This window comes from Lithobates pipiens, unplaced genomic scaffold (assembly GCF_037356315.1).
Source record: "Lithobates pipiens isolate NorthernLeopardFrog02 unplaced genomic scaffold, aLitPip1_a1.2 Scaffold_13, whole genome shotgun sequence".
Lineage (NCBI taxonomy): Eukaryota > Metazoa > Chordata > Amphibia > Anura > Ranidae > Lithobates > Lithobates pipiens.
Window position 1 is genome coordinate 136,122,159 of NW_027507718.1, and position 17,586 is coordinate 136,139,744.

A 17,586-nucleotide genomic window follows, 5' to 3' on the forward strand; every position below is an offset into this window, starting at 1 on the left:
CCCTTGTCAGGGTTGGAAAGCTTGCTGTCACATGCTATGAGACCATCCTAGTTGGCATTGTTTTACTTGTTTGTTTTTTTTTGCACTACTTCTGTAGACCAAAAAGCATGCACTTTCTTTGGCATTGTAGCTTTGACAATATTATCTAATGCTATTTTGTGAATGTTGCGAATAAACAGTATTTGCTTTTCTTAGTATTACTGCAGTGAATGCAGAAACCTCTGGACAGTACATCTGCAAGTTCCTGACCTCTCCTGACGTGTATGCCGTGATTAACGTAACAGGTAAATGACTCCATGTTACAGAAAGCTCTAGTATTTTAATGGGCAAATATACAACCTAAAATGGGAACATATTTCCAAAGTTTAAAGTTGTATGGCTGTAAATGTATCGCAACTATAACCTAAAGCATCAGACCATTTAATGAGTGTTGAGTCTGCGTCCTCAATCTTTAATCTTCATCTGGATTCATCATTTGCTGCTTTTTCATGAGTCTTCTCGATTTCTCAGACCAGTCTGCTTATATTTGTATCTTAAAGCCCTTTGGGTCCTCAATATAGTCTAAATACTACTGTAGTGCAGGGGCGTGTGTTTATTTTTAATTTCCCCCCCCCCCCCCCCGCACTGAAGAGTTGCTTAAATTCCTGGGGATTCCTGCCCCAGGCTGTATAAGGCCTCTACAACAACCCTAAATTACATTAGGCTCTTGACTTCATAGTATTAGAACCTGCGTCCGCCATTCAGCTTTCATTTGGCAGAACGTTTAAAGGGATTGTAAAGTGATTTAAAAAAACAAAAATGTTATACTTCCACTGTGCAGCTTGTTTTGCACAGAGTGGCCCCGAACCTGCTCTTCTGGGGTCCCTCGGCGGCTGTCTCGGCTTCCTCCCGCAGGTGCTTCTCACGTTCATGCGAGCTCCCTTGCATGGTGAGAAGCATCTGCGGGCGCGCTCCCGTGATACAGCCGGCGGCTATAGCCGCTCGCTGTATCACACGGTCCCGCGCTACGCGTCAGTGGATGTGATTGACAGCAGCGCGAGCCAATGGCTGTGCTGCTTTCCATCCATCCACTCCAGCCAATCAGCAGCCAGGCTGAACGGTGGAAAGTATGTCGGATGAGCGCGGGACTTTCGAGGGGTGAGGTAAGTAAAACGGGGGGGGGGGGCTGGGGGCGCAGGCACTGTCAGATGTGTTTTCACCTTAATGCATAGAATGTATTAAGGTGAAAAAACATTTACCTTTACAACCCCTTTAACTTGATACTGGACACTTGAATGTTGAAAAGGGGGGGGGGGGGGGCTGGAAAAATTGCCAGCTTGGGCATGCATCAGTCCTGCCTGCAGTCAGGTGGCTGCTCAGACCCATCAAAGTATTGTAAGCATATCATACATATTACGCAAGCTGTGCACACTACAGTCATCTTAGACCTTGCTTGGGGTGTGGTTGATCACTTTGCATAGGCTAACGGTTTCATTTTAGCCTGTGTTTAAATATTCTTTGCACTTTTTCATTTAAACTTCCTGGGCTTTATTTCTTATGGTGGCCTATACTTTACCCTTATTGCACTCGGATCTATGGGGTGTGCAATCATACAAAGTTGCAGTTCTTGCCCTGAATCTTTCTGGGGCAACAAATGGCAGATGCATTGCTTATATTCAACAGTACAGGCATACCCTGCTTTTATGTACCCTCACTTTATGGACACATTGAGTCTATGGGAAATCTTAGTAAACTTGATGTGGCACTGCTCCCGAACCATAAGTGACAGAAGCCAAACTTGGGGTGCACAGAGGGGGGACCCAGGGTTACAACATATGTGATTTTGGGGTTGGCCAGCTTGCCAACTAAATCGGTTATGCCTGTAAAGTACTATTGCAATGCAGTACATGCATAGAAAAGTGAAAGGTATTGCTTAAAGTAAATTTTCATCTTGCTATGGTCCCATTGTAAAAAATGGGGTATGCCTGTAGTAGACTGCTTACATATACTACTTGATTCAAATGTTTTTTTGGCAAAAGCAGAGTTCAGTTAAAGCAAAACTATAACCCTTAGGCCTCTGTCACACTGAGGGGTTTTGGTGCTAAAAAGTGCTTGTAAAGTGCCTCTCCTTTCACTACTGTGAGCCTGAGACAGCAAAAGTTCTGCATGCAGCACCCTTGGGGAGCTGCGGGAGTGGTAAATGCGCTACTCCCAAAACGCCCCTGTCATTTAAATCAATGGCCAGTGCTTTGGCAGTGATGCTTTTTAGGCCGCTAGTGGGGGTTAAGCACCCCACTGGCGTAAGCCGCAGTTTCAGTAGTCTATTCCACATTTTCAGCTCTTATGGTGAAGAAACCGGTCTGTATTTGGAGACCTTTTTTTTCATCTAGATGTAAAGAGTGCCACCTTGCCCTTTGTGATGGGATAACAAATTCTTTGTGTGGTGTGTTTTTTTTTTTTGTTTTTTTTTGTGGTGGAAAATGTTCATGCCAGTAAAACACATCTTCCTTTCAGTTGCCCCTTATGTTACGGCTTACAAGAAAACAGAACATGGCAATGAAGGCGACACTGGCGTGCTGACCTGCAAAAGTAACTCCTTCCCACATGTAGAAGAGTGGATGTGGTCAGTGGTTACAGAAGATGGCATTAAGGTATGATTTGGGTGGACCACCAGAGTTGTGAGCTTTGGTTTGTTTTTTTGGGGTCCATTTCTTGCACTTGGGTCCTGGACTACACTTGGCTCTGTATTGTACATTATGATTTCTGATACCACCTTAACATGTGGTCTGGGCAGTAGAGGGCTTTTTCTGCTTTTATCACCTGTGGCTCTTGTGTATAAGGTTGCCACAATAGATTTGTTTTGGACCTTTTATCACAAAGTTAATGGATAAAACCAGTTTTGCAACTTTGGCATGTGTTAAAGCTGCATAAATCTTTGCATCTACATGGTGTATCCATGTAAATTTTATACTTTTTTTTTTATTTATTTATTTATTTATTTATTTTTTTTGCGAGGCAGTAAATATCTTAAGGATTGGTTTACATTAGTACAGTGAGTTTTCGATTTGACGTGCTGTGTAGATTTGGACACAAACACGCAAAAATTGTTTTTTAAATTGGCATTTCCATTCAAATCTAAGGACCACAAAAATTGCACAGGACCCTTCCTCAAACTTGCATCGGTTGTACTGCTTTGATGTGAACAAAATTTATGGACCAAGTCATGACTAAAGGCAAGGTAACCTATAGAGCTACTCTGATCACCATTGTTAATTTTGTGTAGATGCAAAGATTTATGCAGCTTTAACACATGCCTAAAATATTTGTAATTTTCATCAACTATGTTTTCAGTGATTAAGACCTAAATAAAACAAAGTATTTACGAAGACTATGATGAAAATCTATTCCAATCTTTGTCAATGAACACCACAGAACAAAAATGCGAGGAAAGGGATGTTTGCTCACCTGAACTTCTGCTTTCCTCGAGCTTTGCCTGTCAAAGCCTCAGCCCCCCTGACGAGCTGTGTTGGCCGAGAAGCAGGTTCCTTCTTTCTGCCTGGGTGTTCTGGAACACTGCCCTGTAAGTCACATGGTGAGTTTCCCCTCCCTGTGAGGTGGCCGTGCATAGCACTGTGTAAAATAACAGCCTCCCCAGACTAGTTCTCTGCCCAGTGCGCTCCATCACTCTTCTTTTTTTTTATTTATTTGACATTCCCCCTACGTTAGGTTTTTACTCCCAGAACTATATAATGTGTTGGGGAATTCTAGAGAAATGCTCTTAAATAGTAATGCTTTTTTTTTTTAACGCATTTGACTTTAGTCATTTAAAATACTGTGTAACTAAAACAGCATTTTAGTTAAGACTGTGACTAAAACTAAATTGAAAACTTGACAAAATTAACACTGCTCTTGGCTTGTGAAAATTATAGATGAGCTTTTATTTTATTTTCATATTAAAAATCACACAAGTCTAAGCTATTCACCTTTTATCCTCAATCTCTAATTTTAAAAAGACAACTTTGTCTATTTAATTTCTCAAATGAAGCTCTATGGTCCATCAATGTTGTCTTCATGGGTTATTCCATAAATTTATTACATTGTAAGTTTAGAGGATGTTCCTTGATTTGGAGTGTGAGCACTTTCGCAATTTTTAGTTTTTATAGAACTTGTTCATCTACTTGTAGCAATTTTTTAATTGATTTGAACAGCCACGATGCTCTTTTGTCATGTAATTCAGTGCGACTCAAGTTACATCAGAAATTGCACTATTGTGAACCAAACTGCTTCTGTAACTTTATTTTTTTTTTTTTTTTTTTTTTTTTTTTTGCCTGTGGCATATAATGTATTGTATGGTCAAGACTATTCTATTCAGTTTTTCATTCTGAACACCAAACCCTGTTCAGTAGATTGGCGTGAAAAGAGAATCCCAACAAATTTGCTGCATGATTTATGATGTGCTTAACTCTACATATTCTCTGCTCTTTGGATGTGTTTAAAGTTGCATTTTAGTATGCAATATAAAAAATAAAGTTGCGCTGCAAAATGTGAAATGAGTGAAGATCAGTGTGTTAAAAAAAAAAAAAAAAAAAAAAAAAAAAAACCTCACAGAAAAAAAGTAAAACTAAATCCATCAAATGAATTGTCCTGATTCAAGTGTAATAAAACACAAAAAAAGTAATTCTAATGTCCTTGATAGGAATACTGCAGATGAGAGAAATATTCAGATGAACCCCGGGAGCAGTATTCAGCAGAAAACAAATCCTTCCGATAGTAGTATCTGAGGGTCCTTACCGGATCGGTTGGACTCCTGTGTGAGCGGAGTCAACTAGGCAGGCAGACACAGCCCTCTGCAGGGACAACTAACTTCTGTGAACACAAACTCCGCCGACGAAATCCGGAAGTGAACAAGGGGACACTAACAGCGGTGGGCGGTGCACTGAGAGATGGACATGTGAACTTGCCAATCACCACTATCATCCAGCGTGCTTCTCTAGGAAGGGATACTACTGGCAGAAGGATTTGTTTTCTGCTGCCGGGGTTCATCTGAATATTTCTCATCGTGTTTTTTTATTACACTTGAATCGGGACAATTCATTTGATGGATTATTTTTATTTTATTTTTTTTCTGATCTTCACTCATTTCACATTTTTGCAGTGCTACTTTATTTTTATATTTTACGTTGGCCATGAGGATATTTGAGGTTTAGTTAAAGCTTTGTTTACATTTTTTTTCAATATTTGTTTCTAGCGCTGTAATTTTGTGTGTTTTTTTTTTTTTTTTTGAGCTATATGATGGAGAAATGTACTATCCAATTAACAGTGATCTAAAAATCGATCAATGCATAAACCAGAGGATAACGTCGGCCTTATTCTGTTTTTCATCTGAATGGGTGGTGCGTAAAACTGACCTTTCGCCAAAGATTCACATAGATGCGATTTGACATGCCAAATCGGTCATTGTCGGCAATGGTACCGTCAATCGGTGCGACGTTGCCTTTGAGGCGCCACACAGATTCCCAAAAGTAGTTTTATGTACTACTTTGCTGACTTCAGGTGAGAATTTATTTTTATTTTTATTTTTTTCTCCCTGAAATGGACCATCTGCAAGAACCTGCACAGGTGTCTCTGAAATCGCGACTGAAGTTAGACTGACATGTGGATATGAAATCCTGCAGCAGTGGGAGGGTTTGTGCAAGGATTTTCTGCAGCTATGCATAATTCAGAATGTACACACCTTGTACCAAACCCCATGGACTTGACCTTTTTTACATGAAAGTTACATCTTGTATGCCTTTTTTTTTTTTTTTTTTTTTTTTTTTTTTTTTGCTTCTGCATAACTGCTCTGCCTCCTGGCAGAAATCCAACGGGCTGAATAGATATTTTGAGAAGCTGCCTGTCATCCTGCACGTAGCAGCCCAAACAGTGCAGCGAAATGAGCTCATTAAACAATTGGGTACTGTGAGCCTTTCCCATTTTAATACTATAAAATGGGTCAGCGCCACTTGCTGTGCCAATATTTTTGTTCAGATGGAGGCAAAGCTGCATATTTTTAGCAAAGAATGCAAATTGCTAAATATTTAGCCAGTGTGGTTTTTATAATGTAATTTGGCTGTAGGGATTAGTTGCTCATTTGTAACGGCCAGGAGTGGTAATCCTTTTTTATTTTCCCCTAAAACCTCCAAATCTACCCATTTAGTTTGAGCCATTTTTTAGTGTTCTAGCAATTTAGCCCATTGTCTGCTATGTTGACCACTTGCCAACCAGGCCTCTTCTGCCACGTTTTGTTTAAATCAGCATTTTGGGCTAGAAAATTTACTTGGAACCCCCAAATATATAATCTAAATCGAATTATTCTCTAGGGTCTCTGCAAAGAAAAGTGGTTTCAATATTTTGTCATGCGCTATTTGTGCAGCAGTCTTTCAAAAGCAGTCTTGGGGAAACAAATACACTTGAATAAACTCATTTTACCCCTGTTTTTTTTTATTTATTTTTTTTGATATGCAAAAGATGTTACACTGAATAAATGGACGCCTAACATGCCATGCTTTGACATGTTTAGAATTGTGCACGCTCGTGAAATTGCAACATACTACAATATTTAAAATCTCCATAGGCGACACTTAAAAATAAAGTTTCCTGGTTACCTGTTTAGAATTGAGCCTCGTACACACGCTTTGATTTTCAGACAACAGAACGTCCTGATTTTTGTGGCAAGCTAGTCTCATGTGGAAAGTGAAGCGGCTGCTAACAATACGAGAATTATTGTAAGACAGAATACAATATCAGAAGTGACATAATGTGTTGCATTTTGTTTCTGAGCATGGGTAGTCGATGAAATACAGAGGTTGAGTTAATATCTGACAAATTTTATAGCCAGCTGTTTGACAAAGTGAAACCGCTGTCAAAAGCACCGTAATAACTGTAAGATTTGTGGATGATCAGTCATCTTAACGCAACTGTCTAAAAATCACAGCGTATCTACGGGCTTTTAAAGGAGGTCTTGCTCTACATTTATTGCTCTCACGTTTGCAGCGATGCCTCACGTGTTTGAACAGTTTGCATATGCTTGCGTTTTTGCTTCTGCACACTAGCGCAGAGGGATGAGATTCTTCAAGCACTTGCCTACAGGGGCAAACACCCTTCCTGTCCAGGCCAATTTCAGCTTTCATGACAATTGTGCTATTATACTACAATGGTTCTTTTTTTTTTTTTTTTTTTTTTTTTTTTTTTTTTTTATTAATTTTTTTGTGGAAAGAAAAAAAGGAATTTGGGTACAAACTCTTTTGGTGGCTTTTAATCGCTAATGGGGATTTGCTAATTTTTTTTTTTTAGATCGTTCCCAGGCTTCATCGATGGGCAGGTAAGCCTGGGAAGCAGTGTGAGGGGGCACCCCTCCTGCCACTCAAAGTAATCCTGTTACAAATTCACCCAGGACCACGTTTAAGAAAGAATCTGCCATAGTAAAGAAAAAATACTAAGGTTATTGCAGCTAGCTAGGGGGGAAGTAATGTTCTGTCAGATGTACTGGGAAATGTCTAAAGTGTTTGGTAGGGAATTTCTAAGTTGCATTTGACCTAGAAAGGGTAAAATTATTGGTGTATATTTCCTGAGTTCTTCCCGTTCTGTGTGTGTGTATGTTTGTGTTTTTTTTTTTTTTTTTTTTTATCATAGAAATTGGGATAAAACTGTTAAAGTTAAAACAGAAGCTAAATATATGCACGCCTGTATTTTTACTTTAATTTTGAAGCATATTTACTGAAAAAATTGAGTTCAAGTGTTTTTTCTGCTTCACAGCCCATAGTGAACGGGAGTGATGACCGTTATTACATAACTTCCACTGGAAATAAGACAGTGCTACGTATTCACCAGCTGGAAATTGAAAGAGATGAACGTCAATACATCTGCAATGGATCAAATATACATGGTATCACTGGGGACGCCATCTCTCTGCATGTGCGCAACCGTCTTGCTGCCCTCTGGCCGTTTCTTGGCATCGTAGCTGAAGTTCTGATCCTAGTAACAATCATCTTTATCTATGAAAAGAGGAGAAAGCCAGATGATGTGCCTGAAGGTAAGACTATATTATAAATTAAAATTCCTAATAAAAATACTTTTTTCTCTGGATAATGTGTGTTCATGGTATAGAATTTTTTTATTTTTCATGGTCCAATTAGTACTTAAAATTCCTACTTCATTTCATTCTGATACTACAGTCTGTTCCTTCTGTGTATCACTGTAGTGAACTAATTGTCTCTCTTTCTGAGCTTCTGGACATGTGAATTATTTTGGTAAGATGGAGCTTGAGCCTTTTTCCTGCTTTGCTTGGTTAGAACATCTGCTGTGTTCTATTGAACATGTTAGCAAGGTGCCTACTCCTATGCTGTCTTTCCAAGTTTTTAATCATTTTTTTTTCTCTTTCCTCCATAGATGAAGATGGTGGATCTGCGCCTCTGTAAGTACTAAGATGCACTGATTTGGTTAAATGCTTGTAACGTGTGGGTGTTTTTATTTATTTTATTTTTAACAAATATGTTTTATTTGCCTGCTCCGTGCAATGATTTTGCACAGAACGGCCTTGATTCTTGGTCGTCGAGCACCGACCCCCCCCCCCCCCCGGAGCGCCATGCCCCCTTAGTAAGCGGCTTTCTCCCATATGTGTCAATTTATACAGTGTGGCTTGGACCCACTCCCTCCTCAATGGCTGTGATTGACAAGTGATCTGAGAGTGGCTCCCACTGGTGTCTGAACCATTGAGAGGGAGGGCAGTGATGCTGCTCTCATGCTCAGCACTGGATTGAGATGGGTCTCAGATAAGCATAAGGTGGTGGCTGGAGGGTGCTGCACTTGAAGTAAAGCACCAGTAGAGCAACCCACTTTAAAGGGGTTGTAAGCCTCGTGTTTTTTTTTTTTTTTTTTTTTTTTTTTTTTTTTTTTTTTTCACCTCGATGCATCCTATGCATTAAAATGAAAAAGCACCTGGCAGTGAGGACACACTGTCCCTCTGCCCGGGGTTCTTGGCACTTGATGGATGGATAGCTGCGAAACCATTGGCTCCCACTGCCGTCAATCAAATCCAACAACGGGATACCAAATCCTGGACTTGGGAGCACTTCTCCTCCTAGGGGATATCTGTTGTGTTGAGGAGAGGCACCGAAGGACACCAGAAGTCTGTGTTCGGGGCCACAAACTGCACAGTGGAGGCAAGTATGACATGTTTGTTTAAAAAAAAAAAAAAAAAAAATTTTTAAGTTTACAATATAAGTTCCCGGTGTTGGACTTTAGTGTCCTGCCATAAGAAAAGATGGTAAAACGAATAACCCCCTTTATACTACTCCTGCATGCTACTTTTAAAGGTTTTGTACACTTTCCGATTTAACTAGGTTCTCAAACTGCAGAGGTCATGCATCAACCTGTGCAGTGTCTAGTATGCTCCATATTTAAACAAATGACACAACATGATTAATGTACATCTTGTGCAGGTGAAAACGCAAGGCATAGGTAGGAAGATTTATAATGGAAACGAAGGCAGTGTGGCTTTGTTTAAAAAAAAAAAAAAAAAAAAACGCACCCTGTCAGTGTGCAAATCTGACAAGCTAACGGTTTCCACACACCCTTGTTACACCTGTTTCCATGCAGCTGTAGCCATGGTCCCAGTAGCAAAATTTGCAGTCAGCAGTGGGCTTTCTAGAAGTGAGCCAAGTGGCTCTACAGCCGCTTGATCACTTCCACAGGGTGATACCCCCACCCTCATGAATGAAAGCAAAAATGACAAGTATTTTGTCATTTCTGTTCGCTTTGCAAGCAGTTTTTTTATTGTAGCAGTTTTGTAAAGTATCTGATCACAGATCAGTTTAATCGCTCACTAAAGTGTACCTTCACTGCTGTTGCGTTTTTTTATTTTTGGACATCATAACATCCCTTGTGATGCCCAGAAAAATTAAGTTTAAAACAATTGGTACCCTATCCAACCCATTCAATTCTTAAATCTCAACAGGCACAGGTGGCAATAAAAGGAGAAGCATTTTAATCCATCTCCACTCTAAAGAGTAATTAAAGGCAACTTTTTATTTACCGTATAAGCCGAGATTTTCAGCCTCTTTTTTGAGGCTGAAAGTGCCCCCCTCGGCTTATACTCGAGTCACCGCCGTCTGTCTACCCGATCAGCGTGTCGAGCAGACAGACGGCGGCCATTCCACTATTCAAAAGCCGCGCCTCCCTGTCTGTGATAGGCGGAACACTCAATTTCCCAGCAGTCAGTGGTCCACCTATCACGGACATCCGCTCATCCTCGTACTAGGGACGAGGATGAGAGGATGTCCGTGATAGGCGGAACACTGACTGCTGGGAAATTGAGTGTTCCGCCTATCACAGACGGAGGCGCGGCTTTTGAACAGTGGAATGGCCGCCGTCTGTCACAGACGAGAAGAGGTGCGGCAATCCTGGCATGTTTTTACATGCAGATCGCTGCAGAAGGACACAGAGGCACAGGACACAGGGATGGACGGACACACAGGGATGGACGGACACACAGGGATGGACGGACATGTCTCACCCTCGGCTTATACACGAGTCAATAAGTTTTCCCATTTTGTTTGTGGTAAATTAGGGGCCTCGGCTTATATTCGGATCGACCTATACTCGAGTATATACGGTATTTATTTTTTTTAATCTCGAGTAGCCCTTCTAAAGATGTGTAAATCCCACATTTTTGCTCTTTTGCCTAATAACCACCATACTGTTATATTTTATATTTAGAAACAGAAATACATAGGCTCCAACAGCCTTGAAGTTTAATTCAGTCCCAAAATGATTTGCCCCCTTAATGATCAGGCCATTTTTTTGTGATACAGCATTGCCTCGCTTTAACTGACAATTGCATGGTTTTACCCAAGCAAAATTGAAGTCCTTTTTTCACCCGCAAATAGAGCTTTGTTTTGGTGGTATTTGATCACCTCCTAAGGGTGTTGTTTTGTTTATAGCGCAAAAAAAAAATATTTTTAAAAGGGACACATTTTTTTTCTTTTTTTGATCTATAATGTCCAAAATGTAACAATGTCTTCGTCAATTTAGGGCTATAAGTATTCTACATATTTTTGGTAAAAAAAAATTGCGATGAGCGTATATTTGGTTCGCGCAAAAGTTGGTGTCTACAAAATAGGATAGATATAATATAATTTTTTTTTTTTTTATCGTGATTGCGGTGGACTGATTGAACACAATTGACATTTTATACAACGATCAGAGCTAAAAATAACCACTGATTACTGTATAAATGTAATTTTGCAGGGAAGGGGCTAACACTAGTCGCTCTTTTGCGCTCGTGATCTTGTCTGGCGATTAATCGGACATGCGGGCACGTGCCTGCTAAAGTGTCTTAAACAGCTGACTTACAGATACGACAGCTCGTGCAAGGGAGCCAACCTGCTGCAGAATAACTGCGGCAGCTGTTTGGGAAGGGGTTAAGGCACAGTAGAAAAACTTATGAAGGAACCTGTGTTCATTGTAAAGCTTGTCATACAATAAATCTGCAGATATTCAGTGTTTGAAAGTTAGTCTGCCATTGGTGAGCTTTGAATTTTTATATAATTTTTTTTTTTGTTATCCTTGAGTTGATTAAAGATGACAATGCTTGTTGGACAAATGGTTCTAGAAAGACTGTACCATATACATCTGTTTATGTTAAAGCGGGAGTAAACCTGCAGATGTTTTATTTATTTTTTTCTTACCTACAAAGGAAAAGGCATAATGAGCTAGTATCCACCGCATACTAGCGCATTATGAAATACTTACCTTAGAACGAGGCCCCGACATCTGGTCCGATCCACGCAGCTCCCTCGGCATTTCTTCCGGGTATTGTGGCTCCGGCGCTGTGAGTGGCCGGAGCCGTGATATCGTCACTCCCGCGCAGGTGATTACATCCCAGCCGAGTCCGGCCACTGCCGGGCTTTCAGCTGAGAATCCCCTTGTGCGCATGCGCCGCTGCAGTCAGCGGCGCATACCAAGGGGAATATATATATTTTTTTTTTTCCCCTACAGGTAAGCCTTATAGGCTTTCCTGTAGGTAAAAGTTAAAAGAGTATACAACCACTTTAAAGGAACACTTGTTTATAGTTTGCAAATAACATCCAGCCCTCCATTGTAACTTATTTTTTATTTTTTTTTTCCCCCTTTCCTTTTGTAGGAAAAGCAATGCTGGTGCAAATCATGACACTGTGCGACAGAGGACCTCTAGCTGAGATGCAGGTAAAGGCTAACTTATGCATTTAAATTCCTGTATAACTGCTCTTGCCCACAGGTTGGAGAAATGACTGTTCAAACATTTCAGTACAAAGTTACATTTCAAAAATTACTTTTTTTATATTCTTCTCTTTTTTTTTTTTTTTTTTCTTTGACCTTTCAATAATTCTAAGCCTGGGATGTTTGTTGGGAAGCAGTAACAGTTGGCGAATTATGCACTGTCAGCACTTTGAGGATGCTACATTGATGGTCTTGAGCAGGTTATACATGCTAAATTTTTAGTGTTTAGCTATCCCTACTTTACAGAAGTAAATGGTTTGTTCGCCTTCTGACCAAGTTGTTAGAAAATTTCTCTACCAGTGGCTGAAGAAATCAATGTCTTGACAGCTGCGGGTGCCCCTGTCAGAATACAGTACGGGGAATGCCTCCATCCACCTTGTGTTAGTGACTGGTTTGAATGTCCTACTGAATTTTTTTTCTGAAGTATGGTCTTCAGTGTGTAGGTGTTGTGGGGTGTTGTGTGTGTGTGTGTGTGTGTGTGTGTGTGTGTGTGTGTGTTTTTTTTTTTTTTTTTTTTGTTTGCTTCGAGCTCAGCATGTGTAAAAATATATAATTGAGTGTTTGCCAGAAAAGTGGACTGGTGAAAGTCAGATGGCAAGCTTTTTTTAGATTTCCATAATGGAGCAATTGGAAGGCACATGGGTGGTATACCTGTGGCTTTGCAGGCAGCGCCACCTGAGCACAGTAAATCACTTTAATCAAAAGTTAATTAAAAGTAGGCAACTTGCATTTTTTGAGGGCTTGTATAATGTATATCAACACTTAGGGGGTTATTTACTAAAGGAAAATCCACTTTGCACTACAAGTGCAAATGGCACTTGAAATTGTACTGGAAGTGCAGTTGCTATAGATCTGAGGGAGCCATGCAAGGAAAATAGAATTTCGGCTTGCACGTTTTGGATGATAAAATCAGCAGAGCTTCCCCTATTTTCAGATCTACCCCTCAGATTTACAGCAACTGCACATTCAAGTGCAATTGTAGAGCAAAGTGGATTTGCCTTTCGTAAATAACCCCCTTATGCCCTGTACACAGTCGGAAATTCCGATGGAAAAGGTCCGATCGGATTATGTTGTTGGAAAATCAGATTGTGTGTGTGTGTGTGTGCTCTATTGGACTTTTCCTGTCTGCAATTCCAATGGAAAGTTTGAGAGCTGGAGCTAAAATTTTCCAACAAAAATCCGATCAGACTTTGTCTGATCATTTGTAGAGAATTCTGACGGACAGAGTGCCATGCATGCTCCGTTTAAATTACGAGACCAAAGCTATTGGCTACTAGCCTCCTATGTAGTCCCGTCGTATGCAATAAACTCCACCTCGTTCTGAACGATCAGATTTTCGACAACTTTGGCCATGTGTATGCAACACAAGTTTCGGCCAAAATCCATGGGGGGCGGGATCAGACTGATTTTGTGGTCAGAATGTCCAACCCTGTACAGGGCATTAGTGTGGCTGCAGAAAGAACAGTCCTGTGCATGGCATTCGTCCAGTGGAAAGACTCTTCAGGCACACTGGTGGGTTCCAGTGCTCGTTGGCTTGCAAGATCCCCATGTGGATACTCCCTGACGGCTCGAGATGTAAGCAGCAGAGGGATGTAGCTAGTGCGCTTTCAGGGCATGCATGCTCAATCAGGCCATGTGGTGGCCATATTTATGGACCTTCAAATACCAACAGTAAGGCCGCCAATAGGGCCTGATGAAGTGGCATGCATGCTATAAATTTGCGGCAGCTAATCCTCCATGCTGCTGCATCGCTTGAGTGGTCAGTGGAGTGTCCACACAAGGTTCTTGCAGGCAAAGAAGCGCTGGAACCCACCAGTATGGCTGAAGCTGCTTTCCATTGGACGTATGTCTTTCACATCGGGGACTGTTCTGTCTGTGCTCAGACTATTGCTTGGTTCATTTGGAAAGTTCGTTCGTGTGTACACGGCATAAGTGTTGAAATGCAGTATACAATCTCCTGAATGTGAGTTGCCCACTTTTTGGTTGGTGATTTTTAGATCTACTATACTTGAATGGCGCTGCTGGTCTTTGGTTTTTATTCATCCCAAAGTTCCTTCTTACTCGTCCAGCTGGCAGCCATCCACTTTTATATCTGGACTTGCATTTGGACCTAATTTTGGACTCTTGCATTGTTTATGCTACTGTTCTCCCTCTCATAGGTGCCACATTCTCTCATTATGTGGCTTTGCAGCATGGCTTTAGCTTATGAATATATAAAGGGCTTAGCTGTTTCTCCTTTTGATCTTCTCTTTTTGACAACTGTGCATGCTGTGTGCTCAGAGGGACCTGTTTGTGGTGCTGGACTAGTGAAAAGCTATGTTTACCTTGTGTCTAATTTATAATGCGGCAACTGAATCCTTTTTTGTTTTTGCCTTTCAGATGACGTCTACTACACATAAAACAAGCTTCAGAGTTTTTCACTCAAGAGTTCATTGGATTCCCTGTCCCGTGACCTTTCAAATATATTGACAATTCCTCTTGTGTTATGTATTTTTTTTTTTTTTTTTTTTTTTTTGTGTAATGCCTGGGAGACATTGACTTCTAGGCATTAACTATACTGCTGGACTTTATGTACATGTGATTCTAGTTCTGCTAATAGGGGCTACTTCTAGATACTGGTGTGTGTATAGTTGCCAAAAAATGCTAAAGGCTTCTGGCGCACAAAAATAAAAATGGGTTCTGTATCAATGCCACTTTTTTTTTCTCCATTGATCCTGAGTTCTGTGACTTATGATTTACTAATGTTAGTTTGTAAAGCATACAAAATTCCTATTGCAGACAGCATGCTATGTGCATGCAACGCTTGTATACTTTTATTTTTTATTTTTTTTGGAGTTGACAGAGTAAAACTGTGTGAAGAGAAAAAAAATCTGACTAAGTGGACACTGGATTGTAAATTTGTATCTGCAAAGAAACGCCAATAAAGATTTTCCTTTTATTTGTGCAGTTTTCCTACTACTTATTACATGCAAGTAGATTTGCATACATGTGCTGTCAAATCTTTGCAGTTTCAAGGCTTTCTTGACATCTCATCCTCCCTGTATCTTAACAAGACTTTATTGCTGCTGACAAGTGTAGCAAGTTAATGACCCCCCCCCCCCCCATGGCAATTATTTCAGTATTGGCCACTTGACCTCTGGAAGATTTAACCCCTGTATGGTGGCCCACTTTTTGTGATATGGCACGGTTACATTTAACTGACAATTGCACAGTCATGGGTCAACACTGTACCCAAATAAGTGTGTGTTTGCTATAAAACATATCCAAATAAAGAAGTTTGATTTTTCTTTATCAATTTTGGGCAATATGTAGTCTGCATATATTGACTGGTTTGCACACAAGTTATAGCCTCTACAAACTATGGGATATTTTTACTAGTAATGGTGGCAATCGGCAACTTGTAGCGGGACTGCGATATTGCAGCAGACAGTGACAATTTTTGGGGACAAGTGACATTAATACAGCAATTTGTGCTAAAAATATGCAGTCAACCACTTCAGCCCAGGAGGATTTGGCTGCTCAACAACCAGAGCACTTTTTACAATTGGGCACTGCACTGGTTTAACTTGTAATTCGGTACAGCATTGCATGACTGCGCAAATTAAATTTGTGTCCCTTTTTCCCCACAAATAGAGCTTTCTTTTGATGGTTTTTGATTGCCTCTGTTTTATATTGTAAAAAATAAAAATGGCAAAGACCAAATATTTTGAAGAGAGAATATTTCTACTTTTTTGTTTGTTTGTTTTTTGTTTTTTAATAAACTGAAGTTTAGTCCTACACTTAGGTCAAAATGTGTTCAGCCACATGTCTTTGGTAAAGTCAATAAGCGTATATAGGTTTGCACAAGTTAGCTTCTACAAACTAGGTTACATTTTCTGGAGTTTATGCAGCTTTTAGTTTGACTACCTATTAAAATGGCAGGGCAGTACACCCCCCCCCATGACACCATTTTGGAAAGTGGACACCCCAAGGAAATTGCTGAGGTCATGTTGAGCATTGAATATTCTATTTTTTTTTTTTTGTCGCAAGTGATTTGAAAAACTAGTTACACAAAGTTGTTGCTAAATGATATATTACTTAAACATGCCATGGGCATATGTGGAATGACACCCCAAAATACATTCTGCTGCTTCTCCTGAATACAGGGATACCACGTGGGACATTTTGGGAGCCTAGCTATGTACAGGACCCCAAAAACCAATCGCTGCCTGCAGGCTTTCGAAGTGTGATTTTTTTTTTTTTTTTTACTTCCTCGCCACCTATCAGTTTCGGAGGCCATGAAATAACGAGATGGCAACCCCCATGACCCTATTTTGGAAAGTAGACGCCCCAGGCCATTTGCTGATGGGCATGTTGAGTCCATGGAATATCTTGTATTTTGCCACAAGTTTCGGGAATTTTTTTTTTTTTTTTTTTTTTTTTTACTTTTGTCTCTAAATATATTCAAATATGGCATGGTATCTATACATTTCACCGTTGGGCTTCTTCAGGATACAGTCAAGGTTCTACAGATGGCAAATAAAGAGAGCAGACTGAAAATGGAGCATATAGGTTTTAAAATGGTGATGTACCACTGTACATTTATGCATTTGTCAACAGGAAATAACTATAATGCAGATGTATATATACAAGAAGAAGAAAAATAGCTTTTACGTTGTGATTTGGGCAAATATACTTAGACAGCCATACCTTTACAAACAGAAGTCTCACTTATATGTATCCAGAGACTGGTTCAGAGGGTGCATCCCACTGGAAACCGGTTCCACTACACTACTGTTGGGTCAGGCCAACCCAATCTGCATAAATCCTATCTAGTAAACAGTATAAGATGATAAAAATATGTAACTGTCAACGCACAGGCTCCTTTTTTAAGGTATGTTAATACACAGCACCTAATGACAATAATCATAGGAAAGGGGTACCTGCTAGTAGAAGGGCATGAAAAGCCAGATGGTTCCAGGGAGAATAATGCACAAAGAGTGGACTTGGTACCAAATATGGACTACAAAGCCCAACAATCAAAGTGGGCACCCACTGGGGAAATAGTCCAAATATGAGACCGAGAGATTGTCCACAATGTTTAGCAAAATCTAGGGAACAAAAACCAAAAAAATGGTAAGCAAGGGGTTAAGAAACCAATTAATGCACTAGAACTATCAATCTATAGCTACAAAGCATAAGTACTTTAATATTAAGATGGTGATGTGTGGCCCCTGGGAGACAGCCTTATGCTAGTCACAACATGCCCCTGTATGTGGCAGCCATTTAAAGCCAAAATCATGGGTAAAATGGCACAGTAATTATGACAGC

The 17,586-nt window shown here is 40.2% G+C and overlaps 1 protein-coding gene across 1 annotated transcript in view; it reads left to right on the top strand.

The window, feature by feature from the left end:
* The window catches only part of BSG (basigin (Ok blood group)), a 37,218-nt gene extending 22,005 nt beyond the window's left edge, over positions 1 to 15,213 (top strand). The window contains exons 4-9 of the mRNA XM_077475623.1: positions 196 to 284; positions 2,494 to 2,630; positions 7,774 to 8,050; positions 8,407 to 8,431; positions 12,161 to 12,222; positions 14,656 to 15,213. Of these exons, the coding sequence (XP_077331749.1) occupies positions 196 to 284; positions 2,494 to 2,630; positions 7,774 to 8,050; positions 8,407 to 8,431; positions 12,161 to 12,215 (583 nt within the window). The 3' untranslated portion in view covers positions 12,216 to 12,222; positions 14,656 to 15,213. The remainder of the gene's footprint in view (positions 1 to 195; positions 285 to 2,493; positions 2,631 to 7,773; positions 8,051 to 8,406; positions 8,432 to 12,160; positions 12,223 to 14,655) is intronic.
* Positions 15,214 to 17,586: the final 2,373 nt, after the last annotated feature.